The sequence below is a fragment of the Chaetodon trifascialis genome, chromosome 11, assembly GCF_039877785.1.
Source record: "Chaetodon trifascialis isolate fChaTrf1 chromosome 11, fChaTrf1.hap1, whole genome shotgun sequence".
Taxonomy (NCBI): Eukaryota; Metazoa; Chordata; class Actinopteri; order Chaetodontiformes; family Chaetodontidae; genus Chaetodon; species Chaetodon trifascialis.
The window spans coordinates 1,195,402-1,212,122 of record NC_092066.1 but is presented as its reverse complement, the minus strand read 5'-3'; the positions used below and the strand labels follow the sequence as shown (position 1 = coordinate 1,212,122).

At 45.9% G+C, this 16,721-nt stretch overlaps 1 protein-coding gene across 2 annotated transcripts; it reads left to right on the top strand.

The window, feature by feature from the left end:
- The first annotated feature begins 1,994 nt into the window (after positions 1-1,994).
- LOC139338572 (transcriptional regulator Myc-2-like) lies at positions 1,995-5,666 on the top strand. 2 transcript variants are annotated; one of them, XM_070973719.1, is made up of 3 exons: positions 1,995-2,206; positions 3,634-4,270; positions 4,618-5,666. In XM_070973719.1, the coding sequence occupies exons 2-3, from the start codon at positions 3,643-3,645 to the stop codon at positions 5,193-5,195; spliced, it is 1,206 nt and encodes a 401-aa protein (XP_070829820.1). In that variant the 5' UTR covers positions 1,995-2,206; positions 3,634-3,642; the 3' UTR covers positions 5,196-5,666. The 2 variants fall into 2 exon arrangements, with proteins under 2 accessions (XP_070829820.1, XP_070829818.1); XM_070973717.1 differs by having other exon boundaries at positions 4,612-5,666.
- The last annotated feature ends 11,055 nt before the right edge of the window (positions 5,667-16,721 follow it).

Here is a 16,721-nt window from a genome sequence, read left to right as displayed (position 1 = left end):
CTGATCTCCTCTGGGGCGAGCGGCGATCCGACACACCTGTCATTAATCTTCCCTCATTAGGGTTCTCCTTCTTAAGCGTGCTTCTCCCATACTCTGGGGCCAGATGATCCTTTGCTCATGCATTTGTGTCTCGCCACAGATCTGATCTCTCGGCCCGTGCTACGCGCACTTCAGCCGCCGAGCCCTCGTGCAGCGCGTTCATTATTACCCTGCCTGTCCGGCTCTCTCCCACAGCAGCATCAGAAGTCAGCCTGAGTGTTTCTCCTGTGGAGATTGGTGACTGTGACGGTGTCTGTTGAGTTTCCCTCCAGCACCTGTTTTCCTCCTTGCCTGTTGTGCTTTCCCCTTAACTGAGTTCTGTGTTCTCTTCATTAGAAGCTGTCGAGTGTCCTCCAGCAGAGACTACATCTTCGCTCTGAATTACGCCATCTGGCTGATAATATTTTCGTTTGCACCATTGTTAAATAAACTGTGAGACATTCTCTCTGCATCTGAGTCCTGCTTTCTAGCACGTGCATAACACTTACAATGATAATTCAAGGGACATATAGAATAGATTAAAATGTGTGATTAATTTGCAATTTATCACGAGTTAACTATGACATTCATGAGAATAATCGCGATTAAATATTTTAATTGATTCACAGCACTCAATATATATATAATAGTATACTTACATAATTTTACCTAGGTAACATTTTCAATGCAGGAGTTGTACTTGTAATGGAGTACTTTTACAGAGTACATTAGGAGTACATTTTACATGATCAAATGGGAAGAAATGATCAGTAAAGAATAAAACCTGTCGATTGGAGCAGTGAGCCTCTATGACCACCAGAGGGCAGCAGCACCACAGGACGAAACTCACTGTAACCGGAACCATGAGCCTGTTTTTCTGCTTTGTTTACATCCATCACTGATGTAAACAAACCTTCACTGATGTCCTGGAATTTTCAAAGTCATATCCAGTTGTGTTGTAGTGTTAGTCACTAGATAATCTTTTTGGTTACCTGCTTCTGCCATGTTCTGTGTTGTGATATTTCATTGATTTGTTATTTAATTTTAGCACATTTTTCCTGTAAAAGTTCCCTGTTCTTTTTACTTTTATTATATCATACTTTTATTCCCTGTCATTTTGTGTTATTTTATTTGTAATGGGGGTTTTTTTGTATTATATTTTTCCTTTGATATTTTTATGATCTATTGTAAATTTTATTTTTATATCAGCGTTTATTTTGTTATTTTACTTTAATTCAATTCAATTCAATTCAATTCAATTCAATTTTATTTGTATAGCGCCAAATCACAACAGAAGTTGTCTCAGGACACTTTCCATATAGAGCTGGTACAGACCAAACTCTTTATCTACAAAGAAACCAACAATTCCCCCATGAGCAAGCACTTGGCGACAGTAGCCCAGTGACAGTAGACTTAAGCACATTTTTCCTTTTAAACTTTCCCTTTTTCCCCGTTTTTATTATATCATACTTTTATTCTGTCATTTTATGTTATTTGTAATTTTTTGCATTTTATTTTTCATTTGATATTTTTATGATCTTTTTTGAATACTTCATTTCACTTACTTCATTATTTGTTTTTTTGTTGTTGTTGTTTGTTTTTTCCTCTCAGTTTTCCCTTTCTTCTTTGTTACTGTATTTTATTTATTTATATTTTTATGACTTCATGGCTGAATGTGAGCTGAATTCCCGGAACTTTGTGCCTCAGCATCACTTACTGGCCACAGACCACCCTCTGACATCACCGCTTCACTACACCTCCGCGCAGTAAAATAGTCCCCATATTTAATACATCTTATTTCTCCGTTTGTGCTCAAAGTTTTATTTAAGTTTTTAGAAAGTTGTCTGTTGATATGGGAACAGTTTAATTCGTGTTCACGCTGCTGCTAAGACGCTCACGAGTCGTTTTAATTTACTACGTAGCTCACATTTGGCGCGAAAATTGTGACGTGGGCGGATGAAGAAAAAAAAAAGGCCGACCGGAGTATTAAATGTCCCGCGGCCGGTTGCGGTGAGTCACGCGCAGAGAAGCAGCGGGGCGTTCAGATTGCACATTGATAGATTACGTCTATCGATTATTGATTGAGAGAGGATTTATTTTTCACGGCCGGTCCTGCTGGATTAAACGCGGTCTGAACATCTGCGCTTCACTCAGCCTGCGCGTTAAGTTTCCTCCGGGAGTCATAACGGTGAGTTTCAGTAGAATCTAACGGGTAACGTTATGCAACTCTTTCCGCTGTCTGTCGGGTCTCTACGGGACAGTTTTGTCCCGCACGGGGACAGCTTGTCGCCAAATCAGTGGGAAAATATGCCGAATTTGCCCGTGCGGTCAGTTTCCAACATGGTCACAAACTGTGTTTAGATAGCTGTTATTTCTAACGGCGGTTTCATGGTGTTAATATGGACTTTCATATTTTAATGGTGGAAACTGGTGTAACTGCAGGGCACCAGTGCCTCACCTGTCAGTACCTGAGTAACCCTTGTTTTTCACTGAATCTGGCAGAATAATCTCAGTATATTTACTATAACCGAATTTCTTTCTTGGTCATATTTGAAGAGGTTTTTGTGAAGTTTTCTCTCGCCAGCCTGAATGTTGGTGGGAGCTGTCGAGGAGTGCACTGACTTATTACAGCGTCTGAGTTTTTAGCTATTACAGTAATGAACAGGTGCTCTGTAGTTATTTTGATATGCCGGAGTGAACAGTGTCCTCTCCTGATAATCAATCTTTGTATTCGAGTCAGATTTAGTACTTCTAACCTTTAACTTCACACCAAAGAATCTTAAACTTACTGTTTGCTGGGTTAAGTTTTGTGTGACAGTGAATGTCCAGTTCATCAGACAGTTTTTACTGTATTTACAGGTGACAGCTGTCATCAAAAAGCCCTTCAGCTGGAGAGCAGATCATCTGAGCCATGACGGCTGCTGGTGTGTCTGACCCTAACCCCGATAACATTTGGTCAAATAAATATCTGTTTTCTGTTGTTGTTTGGTGGATTTTTACTGACTGGATTTAGGTGTCATCTGTTGATAAGTACTCTTTATACTTCAGTGTATTTTATGTGTTGACTGCTCATCAAAGACAAGAATAGAAACAGATGTTTGGATGAAGTGTGTGAGTGTGTTGAGCCGAGTCAGCCAAACCTCCCTGTAAACACATGACATTTAAAGAGGTTTCTGGGTTATTTACACACCAAATAAGAGGGATGTCCTGAGAAAGGCGGCTCTTTGAGTCATATTTTAAAAGGCATTTCAGGATTGTTAAAGTTTTTAATGGAGTTTGGTGTATCTGTCCACCTCACAGAGGATGTGAACGTCACACTTCATGCTTCCCATCATTTTGTCTCTGACTGACTTTTAACGCCAGCGTTGGGCCTTGTGTCACGTTTCGTCGTCGGAGCGCTGAATAGTTAAAGTGTTGGTGTTGCTGTGTGGTTGATGTGAAGACCTTGAAGAAGCTTGATGATCAGCTCTGTGTCACTGCTGACTGCCCTCTTAGACATTCGCACAGGAACGTGGAGCGAGGCAGCTGCTGGCGTCTGCCTCGCATGCAGATACTCTTCAGATCAGAATTTGTGATTTCTGTTTTGCTCATATCTGCCTGTCTGTCTCCTCACAGGCAGCCATAATGCCGCCGATGTTAACCGTTTTGAGCAGGAACTATGATTATGACTATGACACCATTCAGCCCTACTTCCTCCTGGATGGCGAGGAGGAGGACTTCTACCTGCCTCCACGCAGCCAGCTCCTCCCAGGCCCCGGCGAGGACATCTGGAAGAAGTTTGAGCTGCTGCCGACGCCTCCCCTCTCCCCCAGCCGGAGACCCTCCCTGTCTGACGTCCCGCTGTCTGCCGCCGAACACCTGGAGGCGGTGTCTGACCTGCTGGACGAGGACCGCAACCCCTCGGCGGCCTTCCTCCAGTCCTTCATCATCCAGGACTGCATGTGGAGCAGCAGCTTCGCAGCCGCCACCAAGCTGGAGAAGGTGGTGTCCGAGAGGCTGGCCTCGCTCCGCGCCCGCCGGGACTCCTCCGCGACCAGCGCCACCGCAGACAGAGCAGCCGATCAGCAGGCGGGCCGCTCTCAGGTGGGCGCGGGGTACCTGCAGGACCTCCACACCGCCGCCACAGACTGCATCGACCCCTCTGTGGTGTTTCCGTACAGCACGCTGAGCGAGAGGAGTCGCCATGGAGCGGCGATGGAGGCGTCATCAGAACTGTGTGTGGACTCACCGCCGCTCAGCAGCAGCGAATCAGGTGGAAACAGGATGTTATTATTAACAAGAATAATAATAATGATGTTCAAACAGCCCAGGTCTTATTTTCAGAGTTTATCTTTTATGAAGAGTTAAATTCTTCAGATTTTCAGCACAGCTGCTTTTATTTCTGCCTCCAGTCACTGAATTAGAAACTCTGTAAACTTAAAGTGCTGCAGTAACGTTATTAGTGTTACTGATAATCAGTGGTGGCTGCTGCTGCTGCTGCTGCTGCTGTTGTTGTTGTTGTTGTTGTTGTCAGTATCTGACCAGCAGAGCAGAAGTATAACCAACACTTGTTCCACACACTGACCACCAGAATGTTTTCCTTCTTTTCCCCAGAAGAAGAAGAAGAAGAAGAGGAAGAAGTAGAGGAAGACAGTGAGGAGGACGAAGAGGACGAAGAGGTGGATGTGGTGACGGTGGACAGGCGAAAGGCGTCACGGCGGTGGGACGCCAGCAGCAGACCGGACGCCTCCCCGCTGGTGCTGAAACGCTCTCACATCAACATCCATCAGCACAACTACGCCGCCCCGCAGCCCCCGGCGAGCCACCAGCAGCCTGCTGGGAAACGCATGAAGGCGGAGAGCAGCTGCCCGACGGCGGCGGCAGCGAGGCAGAGCGGCGGCCGCAGGTGCTGGAGTCCGCGGTCCGATGGAGAAGACGACGACAAGCGCAGGACTCACAACGTGCTGGAGAGGCAGCGCAGGAACGAGCTGAAGATGAGCTTCTTGGCTCTGAGGGACGAAGTCCCGGCGGTGGCCAACAACGACAAGGCGGCGAAGGTGGCCATCCTGAAAAAGGCGACCGAGTTCATCGCGGAGGTCAGAGAGGACGAGAGGAGGCTGCTGGCGATGAAGGACGAGCTGAGGAAGAGGAGCAGAGAGCTGACACACAGACTGGAGCAGCTGAGGACTTTACATTAACTGTTTTATGTCACAGACTGGATCGAGAGCGTCTGGACTCATTATTTTGTGTTAAGTTCCAGAAACGATGACTAACGTAAACAGGAAGTGGCTGCTGGTCTGTGATCAGTCAACCTGTGTCTGTTTGTATTTATGTTGTTCTTATTGACAGCCTGTGAACATTTTAATTTAAAATTGTTTTTCTTTATGTTTTGTACAAAACGCAGACGTGAGATTAGGAAAAATACATTTCAGCTCAGCATCTGATTGGCTGTCACATGACTTTAAGTCCCAGCTGATGATGATCGTGATGATCAATAGTTTAATGTAATGTAATCAATAATTACTCCCCAGAGCATGGATTTTTATTATTTCATTTTCCAAATCGTTTATATTTTTGTATTCATCAGCTGCACTAGAGGAAGTGCATCAGAGGCCTTGCAAGCTCTTCAAAATAAAAGCCCTTCATATGTTGGAGGTCCTGACTAACTCACAAGTGTGTGAAACGTGTTTCTTCACAGGAAAATTGCTCATTTGGTGAAAACCAGATAATTGTAAGGTGACTTATATTCTATTAATTGCTAAACCAGTCTCTGTGTTAGGAGCCAGAGGTCAAAGGTCACGGGGGAGCATTGAGTTTAGCATCAGAGCTGCATTCAGTGGACCCAAGGACATGTTGTGTCATTGGACGGTCTCATCCGTCAGATATTTGACACCCCACCCCCGAAGCTGCTGTGATCACGTTGTGATTTCCAGACTGAACTCAGACAAACCAGGTGAAGGTTGAGCTGCTCGGTAAACAACAACAGTGCATTCTGGGAGTTCACCTCCCACAATGCCTCACAGGACACCTGGACAATAAGAATTACTTCACGTTAGTGTAACACACCAGCATGAGATGTTTAAGATGGAGCGTAAAACTGATCACACACACACACACACACACACACACACACACACACACACAATCACTGCTGGTTTTACAGTGTGTGTGTGTGTGTGTGACTTGACTAGATGACTGGACTGCGTCACGGCCGTCTTTTTGCCAATAGTGACGCATCGCAGCGACTCTGCTGAGTCATGCTGTCAGTGCAGACAGCTGAGTCATGCCGACATCGTCCAGGACGGTCAGCGATGAGCTTCTCTGAAACCTCGCCGCTGGTCAGCTGCATCTTAAAGATGATTGGCAGAACCTAAAGTCCCCAAACGTCACTGATGATCCTTTAAAATGCAGTGCAGTTACAGAGTACGGTGGCCCGGAGAGGTCAACGCACTGCAGCTCCATTAAACACAACCAGACAGACAAACGCTGCAGGGAGCTCAGACGATGACAGGAAAGGTTTCCAGGGGACACTAAAAAGTGATGGACAAGCTTCTTTTCCCACCATAAAACAGTCTGAAACCCAGCCGTGTCCGTCACTTTTTGGCTCCGAGGTCCCACATAGAAACGAAAAGGACTCGGAAAGGGAGGACAGACAGGAGGTTCTGGAGTCTTTCACGTTTTAGAAATGTCTATTTGGTTTGGCCTCCCTGAAGAGGTTCTGGGAGGATTAAAACAACCTTCAGGAGGAGACAGAGGTCTCTAAGGAGTTTCTGGAGGTCTAACTAGGTTTCAGATGTACTTTTGGAGGTCCTGAGTGGCGAACGGTGACTGTGAGGTTGTTGAGAGGTTGGCGGAGTGCTGAGGATTCTGGTGGTTTTAGGGAGCGTTAAGCGTCATTTTTGAGGGTCTAGAGGTGACAGAGGAGGTTCCTGAAGTACTTGAAACAACATGTACAAATGCAGTTCCGGACCTCTCAGCCACCTCACGCATCGGTTCATGTTCATGCTGCGTTCAGGTCCCGTGGGACAGACAGAGGAGATGGGAAACGTTCTTTGAACATGGACTTGGGCTGATGTGAGTCATTGCCTGCACAGTCAGATGAGGCTGGGGGTCTGGGGTTCTCAGCTGATCCTTATGTTTCTGGAGATCCTTGAGAAAATGTCGGTTACCTTCAGTCTGCTCCAGGTGAAGCGGTTTGTGTCACCTGATCTGAAGTCTATCAGCTGTGAGCGTCCACGCTGGAAGGCAGCCAGCTGCCAGACTGGCCCTGAACTCTCCAACCACTCCGTGTCTCTGCCTGTCTTCGCGGCACTGGTTTGACGAGCTGCAGAAAGAAGGTCAGATCCTGCCTGCTCTGGTTAAAAACTCACAAAGGGGGTTTCCAGCAGTTTGACTGATGCATACTTTGTCACAGCAAACCTGCCTCCCAGAAAGAAAGCTGCAAATTACTGACCCTGAACATATCAGTAAATGTTCACGGACATCTTCACTGGGAAGCTTTGGTGGTTTGTCGGTGTGTAAACTGCTGTTTTACAGTTTAACAGAGCTGCTGTGAAAGTGTTAAATGTGTGAAATGAATTGAAACAGAGGTTAATCAATTACCCGTGTTGTTCCTCAGAGGCAGCCTCCTCCTGCTGTTTAATCGCATCGTTTGGGGTATAAATAAGAGCCCACAGTCACTGACTTCCTGGCAGCGCTGGCTGGACGTCGGTGACACCCAGACCAGATTTAATGGTGACTCCACAGAGTTCAGGGAGATTTCCAGAGTAATAACTGGTGCCATGATCTGCATAACGGTGCTTTGATCCAGGAAGCAGGATGCAGACATGAGATGAGGTCTGTTTTTACATGGCCAGGTGTGTCACACAGTGTGGAAAAAAGGGGAAATTGTCCGAAATTGATTATATCAGTATTGTGGTGCGTCAACATTTCTATTCAAACTTCAGATCATGAATGTGTTTCTGCTCTGTAGACGCAGAAATACAGCAAAATGTGAATATTCCTGATCCTAAAGTTCAAAGTCTGAACTGGTGTTTGTTTGCGACAGTAAATGTTGACGTCCATACAAAAGACACCGTTTAGTTCTGTCATCAGAGAATCACCACGTGTTTTCCAGCTCATGCAGGCATCATGCAGGGGGACGACGGAGGACATCAGCACAAGAAGATGTGAACTTTGTGTTATACCGAAGGGACAAGGACACTAAAGCTCCTCAGAGGATGACGACTGAACGTTAGATCTGCGATGAAAAAAGTAATTGGAGCCTTAAATTAGTGCAACACCATGTTTTCACTCCTGAGAGTAAAGACAATCAGGCCAAGGTCGTGCATTGTCTGTTTCACAGTCCAAAAGGTTAAACTGTGTTCCAGCATCGTGAATTAAAAGCCTAATTCACACACTGACACCCGTTCACACCCTGACACCGTTTCACACTCTGACACCCGTTCACACACTGATATCCGTTCACACCCTGACACCGTTTCACACCCTGACACACGTTCACACTGACACCCATTCACAGCCTGACACCGATTCACACACTGATATCCATTCACACCCTGACATCCGTTCACACTATGGCAACCATTCACACCCTGACACGCTTTCACATGCTGACAACCATTCAACTTAAAATTCAACCACAAAACAACACAGTAACTCAGAAACCAGAAAGGTCAGTGTCGTCACTCAGAGAGCTGAAGTCATTAATAAAGCAACATCCTCCGATCATTTTTGTCCATGCATATATATATATATATATATATATATATATATATATATATATATATATATATATATATATATATATATATATATATATATATATATATATATATATATATGCATATATATATATATATATATATGCAGCTGCGTTCATCTCTCCGTCATTCTGCCTGCTTGCCTGATGAACTAATGAATGCTAGGTCATTGATGGAGATCAAATACACAGATATGTACATTGATTCATTTCACTGTTCATTCAGACGCGTCTCTCCAGGTTTCAAACCAGCGTCATGGATCTGTGTTTGACCGCTGTGTTCAGACTGAAACACTCAATGACTGTTCAATGATTGTGATGAAATGTGATCAAACATTCACGTTCCCTCAGGATGAACTCTAATAACTCTGGTGATCCTCTGATTTTTCCTCTAGTGCCACCATCAGGTTGAATGTGTCCAACACTTTGGTTTATGAGCAAACACCTGCAGAACTAAAGTCGTCCCATCAGCCTCAGCTGTCAGCATGCTAACACCAGATTAGCATTTAGCTGCTAACATGACCTCACACAGCAAAGCCAAGTTTCACATCACATCATTCGTAAATTTGACGTCTGGACCGTTTCTTTCTCATTTTTGTCCAATGTTGAAAATGTACTTCACCTCCAGGCCACTGAGAGAGACAGACAGATGGACAGACAGAGAGAGTCCATGTCCTCTGAGGACGTTGCTCCTGAAGTGAGTTGCTGGCTGAAGTGATTCCACCACAGAGGTTTAGATATGATGGGGTCGCTCAAACCAACACAGAGTCTGAGGTGACGTCTTTAACTTCCCAGTATCTCCAGAACCTAAATATATTCAGTTTAGTCTCATTTATGACAAAAAAGCAGCAAATCCTGACATCTGAGGAGCTGCAGCCAGTGAGTGATTGACATTATTCTTACATTATTAAAGCAGTTCCAGCTCGCTCCACCATCGCGCCAAAAGGAAATACTGAATAAAAGGTCTTCGCCCCATGTCTTTGTCATGCACAGCAAAGCTGCAGTGACTTCTCTTCACTTCCCCACATGCGCCATCGCCTCCGACAGGTGTTCTCACTCACTGTGCGTCTCTTTGAGGACTGTGGGCGCCTGCAGACTGAGCTCCACTTCTGAGTTCACACTTTTATTCATGAAGTTTGGTCCGCCACAGTAACTGAAAAGCCTGCCTCTGTGTGACGATTTTAGTCATCAGGTCGAGCTGATGGGGCCTTTAAACAACGACGAGCAGCTCGAGGCCTCCAGATGGTGGTTTCTCCACCCACGTGGTGTTTTTTTGAGCCGCCTCTACGAACGCAGGTAAAATTAAATGTTGTCATAACATCCTCACTGACAACGGCAAATTTTCTCAGCGAGGCACCACCCGGTACTTTCCCATCCATCCTGCTGAGCCCCCATGGGATACCATGAAGGTCCCCCCCCACCCTGCCCCCCTGAGTGCATCTGCAGCAGGGCTTCCTGAGCGTGATTGGAAAGTGAAACTCTGCTGTCGGACCACCAGCAGAAAAAGCTGCGACCACAGGACAGCGCTCAGTTTCCAGAGACTGTCGCTCAATGACACCATCGATTTTCTGTTACTGTGGTTTGAGTGACGCTGAGCGAACGAAGCTGCTGCACAGGCTGGAAGAAAGAAGAATCTGCCAATAATACAGAGACAATATTTGAAATCCTGTTGTTTCATGAGGCAAAATTTCATTTAAAAGAAAAAAAAACACAAAATAATTTGAAAATGTAAAGTTTGGAAACGTGAGCCACGAAAATGTCGCCTCAGAGGTCGTCAGCTTTCCTGAGGAGGCAGCGACGGAAGAAGCACTCAGATCGTTTACTTCAGTTAACGTAGTCATACCACAGAGTAGAAACACTCTGTAACAGGTAAAAGTGCAGCATTCAAAATATTACTTATCAAGTACGAATAGTATCAGCTTCAAAAAAGTAGCATAATTGGTATTTTATTATTTTACTATAATGATTTCTGCGTTCATGTGTTCACCACTTTAATGCTGCAGCTGGTAAAGGTGGAGATCATTTTAAGAACTTTATATTCTGATTGTGAATTTTACCTTTATTTGATTTTATCTCCAATAATACATCAGTGTTTATGTGCTGGTTTTATTTTGCATATTAATGTAAATTTGCAAAGAAACTAAAGTTATCAAATAAATATACATTAAAAATACAAAATGAACTGTGGTGGAGTACAAGTATGAAGTAAACTGAACACTCAAGTACCGCAAAAATGTACTTGAGTGGAGTACTTGAGCGTGAATGTACTCTGTTGGCACCCTGCTGAGGGCATCAGAGAACATCTCAGGTCGACAGATGAGAGAAAATATCACAGATGGAGGTTTCTGAGGGGAATTTTCCCTCTGAGGAAAAAATCTGTGAGCAAAGAAAGAAACGTGCTGTGAAATTTGGAAAGAATGAATGTGTCATAAATCAGCATGCATGAGCGAGCTGTGAGTCACCGGTGTCTCCCCACAGCACCTCCTCTCAAACCCACAGCCCGTCCACAGACAGCACAGCTGGATCAATGCTTCGATGCTCGCTGAGTATCGATGGCGTTAAGACGTCACCGACAGGCGACCATGGCTGTCTGCACTGTGACGTCTGCCCTGAGGCCTTTCATCACTTCAGCTGTGAGTGAATACAAGCGTCTTCATCCCTTCATCCACAAGCTGCGAGCGTCCACGTGCACACTGACTCAAACATCACATCCTCAAATCTGTTAACATGTCGCTTCGCTTATTCTGTAGCATCTCAACGAGCACCTGTTTAACGAACACCATTTCCCATAATCCCCCATAAACACCACAGCTCCAGTCCAGGAGAGGTCTGTGGTTAGTTCAAGTGTCTGTGCTAACAGCAGGACAGTGGACTGTCTGTGGTTAGTTCACTGTCTGTGCTAACAGCAGGACAGTGGAGTGTCTGTGGTTAGTTCACTGTCTGTACTAACAGCAGGACAGTGGAGTGTCTGTGGTTAGTTCAAGTGTCTGTGCTAACAGCAGGACAGTGGAGTGTCTGTGGTTAGTTCACTGTCTGTGCTAACAGCAGGACAGTGGAGTGTCTGTGGTTAGTTCAAGTGTCTGCACTAACAGCAGGGCTCTGCAGTCGAGTTAGCAGTAATAATTTTCTAACCTTCAGTGAGAGACGTCCGGTTAGCCTTTCAAAGTAAAGCTTACTGAGACGATAAACACGGTTAATGTTGTGAAACAGTCATACTTTGGTGAAGTTTAGGCTGAGGTTAGGTTTAGGAAAAGATCATGGTTTGGCTTAAAATAGGTTACAACAAAAATCCATATTCACTTTTGGTTTCACACAGGACATGAACGCCAGTCTCCTGCTGAAGGTCCTGGTCTACCTGAAGACCTCTACCCTGTCCTGTGAAAGGTCAAAGAGCAAAGCACAGGGTCAAGAAAAGAAATGATGGAAGTCACACACATCAAGATTTCTCTTCAGCTGCAGCAACTGAAGTATGGGTGGAGTGGATCATCATCATCATCATCATCATCGTCACTGAAGACTCACGTTTCAAACACAACCAGTTTTCATCCTGCAAAGTGTTCAAAGCCACAATCAGCCAGTTCATTCAGATTCAGCGTTCACATGAGGCATCATGGCCTTCAGTGGAACCAAAGGTTCAGGTGAACACGGCTGCTTCGTTATTCATAGTTATTGGTTTTATTGTCTTTCTTCGAGCACGTTGTTTCGCCTCGTTGTTTAAAAGCATGAACCTCGCTTGCCTTCGTCTCTGCTCTCACTGCTCTCCATCACCAAAGACGGTTTTTCCACTCATGACAGCTGAGACGTGAAGAGAAACAAAGTGAAAGCCGCGTCAAACATTTTCTGTAAAAGTACATCAAACAGCGGCTAAAAATACTGCAGTGTTTCCTGAGCTTCAAACGCTCCACCTGAGTTTTTCTAAGAAGTGCAGGCAGCCTTTAAAAGAAGCTTCATGTGCTGTGGTTTGTGACATCCACTGCGTTTCTTCAGACTCTTCACGGCTCAGGTGAGACAGCTGAGCTGCTTCCTGCTGCCGTTTGTCACATTGTTCTTCACATTCGTGGACTTTTTGAATTGAGGCCACGTTTTATACAAACAATTTGTCCTTCCATCAGTGTCCATACAAGAACGGTGTACTTCAAGTACTGACAGTAAAGTGTTCAGTGCAGTAAAGTGTCCCCTGAGGCTTTTGTCCTCGTCTACCTGATCTCATTAGATTATTGTGACTCCTCATTCATGTCATGGAAACAGTGAGAAATGTGGTCACAATGAGCCCAAAATGTCGCCTTCACCATGTTTGTTTAGTCCAAAACTCCACATGATTACAAACACATTCAGATCACTGAGAGGAAAAGCAGCCAATCAAACGTCTGAGAAGATCAAACATCAGATGACTCCACAGCAAACATGACTTAAAGTTCATTCATTCATCCATCTTCTATACCAGCCATCCCTTTCGGGGTTGCGGGGGGCTGGAGCCTATCCCAGCTGTCAACGGGCGAGAGGCGGGGTACACCCTGAACCGATCGCCAGTCGATCGCAGGGCAACATGAGAGTCAATAACTGTAATAAACAAGAACAATAACACCAGACGGATCCTTTTTAGATTCTTCCTTTAAGCACGGTGTGCTTCAAGAGCCTGGACCCTGGACCCTGGACCCTGGACCCTAAAACCTGAACCCTGGACCCTGAACCCTAAACCCTAAACCCTGAACCCTAAACCCTGAACCCTGAACCCTGAACCCTGAACCCTGAACCCTGGACCCTGAACCCTGAACCCTGAACCCTGAACCCTGGACCCTGAACCCTGAACCCTGAACCCTGAACCCTGAACCCTGAACCCTGGCCCCTGGACCCTGGACCCTAAACCTTAAACCCTGAACCCTGGACCCTGGACCCTGGACCCTGAACCCTGGACCCTGGACCCTGAACCCTGAACCCTGGACCCTGGACCCTAAACCCTGAACCCTGGACCCTGAACCCTGAACCCTGGACCCTGGACCCCGGAGCAGCTCCGTGCACGGCCGCTCTGAAGAGATCATATTTCTGCACGTGCAGAAAGAAACACTCGATCCAGGCGCTGCCGTTTCCTCCTGAATGTTTTGGATGAGCAGAACCGTGGAGTGTCATAGCAGCAGTAAATGTTCTGCATCCTGTGGCGTCTGTGACAGGAACGAGGCTGCAGGAGGTTGAGATGAAGAGGAAACAGTCGTATTAGTGTTTGTGTAATCTGATCTGACAGCTGCTGTCTGGTTAACCAACTAGACTGAAAGTAAAACTCCACACCTGACAGCTCGAGCTGCTGAGCTGATAAAGCTGCAAACTGCCCGCTGATAAGGCACCGTATGTGTCCTGTGTTTACCCACGATGCCAAGCGGCGTTATCAGTCAAACAGAGGAGCGGTCTCCTGCTTCCTGCTGGCATCGACCCCTCTGACCAGGAGGAAGGAAGCTCCTTATATGGGCGGCAGCTGCGTGTGTGTAATTTCAGACTATGTGAGGATTAAAACTGAAAAAGTTTAAATGTAGAGCACAAAACCAGACGGTAGCTCAGGGGAACAAGTTCAGCTCGTTATTCAGGTGGAAATATGGCCAAAAGTGTGTGGACACCCATGTTTATCAGCTCCATACAGAAATGTTTTCTCCAGTTTGGTGGAAGGACTTAACTTGACTTGATGTTCTTCCTCATCAGCTTCAGTGATTTCTGTAAATATCTGTTTATTCTGAATCTGATGCAGCAACACGTTTCAAACAAGTTGAGACAGGAGCAACAAAAGGCTCCCAAAACACTTGTTTGGAACATTCCACAGGTACGCAGGTCCACCGGTAACAGGTGAGAGGATCGTGATTGGGTGTGGCCTTTCTGCTTGACTGTACTTTAACTTTGGTACTTTTACTAACTTGTAGCAGAGTATTTTTACACCTGCTGCGTTTACTGAAGTGAAAGATGTGAGTATTTCTTCCACCGCTGCTCATAAAACTGCTTTAAAATGAAGGGTGAGGAGGAAGAGGATGTAGATGATGAGGAGGATGAGCTTTTGCCAGGTGAGCTGGATGAATGAAGTCTGACAGTTGCCGGTGTGGAAGCAGATGACAGGAAGTGCTGGTGGGAGCTGATCCACCTGTGTGAGCGTCTGTGTGCCACGATAAGAACCACTCAGCTTTATTTTTAGCTGGCAGGTGAAGGAAACGTGTCGGGTGTGATGATGATAATATTTGACCTGATTGGAGTCAGCAAAGTAAAACATGGTGCAGGCTTGAGTCACCCTACGCTACCAACTGTGTTTGTCCCTGCGGGCCACCGTACGCTCACTCTGCACTCAGACACAGTGTTTCTGCTGAATCCTGTCACAGTTCATCATGAAATACTCAAGTCATATGCACACATGTTGTTTGTTCAAGTTTCTGTGAATCTGAATTTTGCAGATTGACTCTGAGTGGCCAGTTTGGACCAAATGTTCGACTTTTCGGGGCAGAGGGGGCAGAGGAATATACCTGCCTCTCACCTGTGTCAGAAACCCGACGTTCTGGGCTAAATTTACCTGACCAAAGCGTAACGTGACTGCAGCTTAAAGGTGAGAGAAACACAGTGTCTGCCAGCGTCAAGCTACGATGAGAGCGCGTCAGACTTCCACACGGTCAGAGAAATAAAGCTCATAGTACACAATAAAATCCGCTCTCCTGATTGGCTGTTGGCAGCTCTGTCAGCTGGATGGTGGGAGCGGATTAGCTTTGCTAACATTCAGCAGCGAACAGTTTCCTCCATCACTGCAAAGAAAAGACAAAGGTCGACTTCAAACTGTGACGTTTAGGAGAAACAGTCAGGTATGAAGGACCGCATCAAACAGCGTGCGTGTGTGTGCGTGTGTGTGTGCGTGCGTGTGTGTGTGTGAGCAGAGTGTCCTCTGGTCTCGTGGGGGGGTCGCTCTCTGGTCTCTGCTGTGAGACTGGTTCCTGGTCTCATCATGTCCCACAATGTCTGCAGATTCTTTGGAGGTGATTAATTCCCAGGAAAGAAACATCTGACAGGAAGCAACACATTCCACGCGCGTGCGTGTGTGTGTGTGTGTGTGTGTGTGTGTGTGTGTGTGTGTGTGTGTGTGTGTGTGTGTGTGTGTGTGTGTGTGTGTGTCCTCTCTCCTTTCTCTCCCTCAAACAGCTGCTGGAGGGTTCAGACGTGGTTTCAGGTTTCAGCTTAGATTCAGGATCCAGGGTGAGACCAGAACCGGCCTCAGAGCGATGCTGCGGTCACTGTGAACTGCTGCTGCAGTGGAATAAAAAGATCAGCTTTTTAATTCCACACATTCTTCCTCTTTGTCAAAATCTGGCACTTTTATTGCCCACAATGCAACATCTGTCGGAGATCGTGATGCGCAGATGTTCGTAAGGTGTCCTGCAGCCTGCAGCAGAGGTGAGCGGCAGCACTGAGGTCTTACCTGCCGTCTTCAAACAGCATTGAAGGCTCTCACACGTTCAGCGTACTCCCCAACACCTGCGAGCACACGCTGAGGTGGCAGACCGATGCACCTTGCAACAAGATTAAATAATCTGCTATTAAAGGAGCAGGGTGCAGGATTTAGTGGCATCTAGTGGTGAGGCTGTAGACTGACCCTCCACTTCCAAGCATGTAGGAGAGGCTACGGTGGATTTCAGGTCTGTCCCCTCTGGGCTGCTGTAGAAACATGGCGGACTGTGTGGAAGAAGACCTGCTGCCTCTGTAGATATGAAGAGAGAAATTCAGACCCTCCTAAATCCTACTCCTGCTCCTTCAAACACAGCTAACTGTAATTTCAGAGAAGATCAGAGTAGAGTTAAATTCTGGTGTCTTACATGAAACGTTGAGTCGGGTCGAGACAGTTTATTTCTGGTTGGTGATAACTTGAGTTAAAAATAGATTCATATAATAAAAGATGACGAGTAAATACGCTAAATCAGCAGAATACGTGCCAGACGGAATAAAAACAATC

Bases quoted from the DNA above. Each gene is read 5' to 3' on its own strand.
- LOC139338572 (XM_070973717.1), top strand. From the start codon at position 3,643: ATGCCGCCGATGTTAACCGTTTTGAGCAGGAACTATGATTATGACTAT. The intron at 4,271-4,611 runs GTGGAAACAGGA...TCTTTTCCCCAG, and splicing joins GCTCAGCAGCAGCGAATCAG to AAGAAGAAGAAGAAGAAGAG.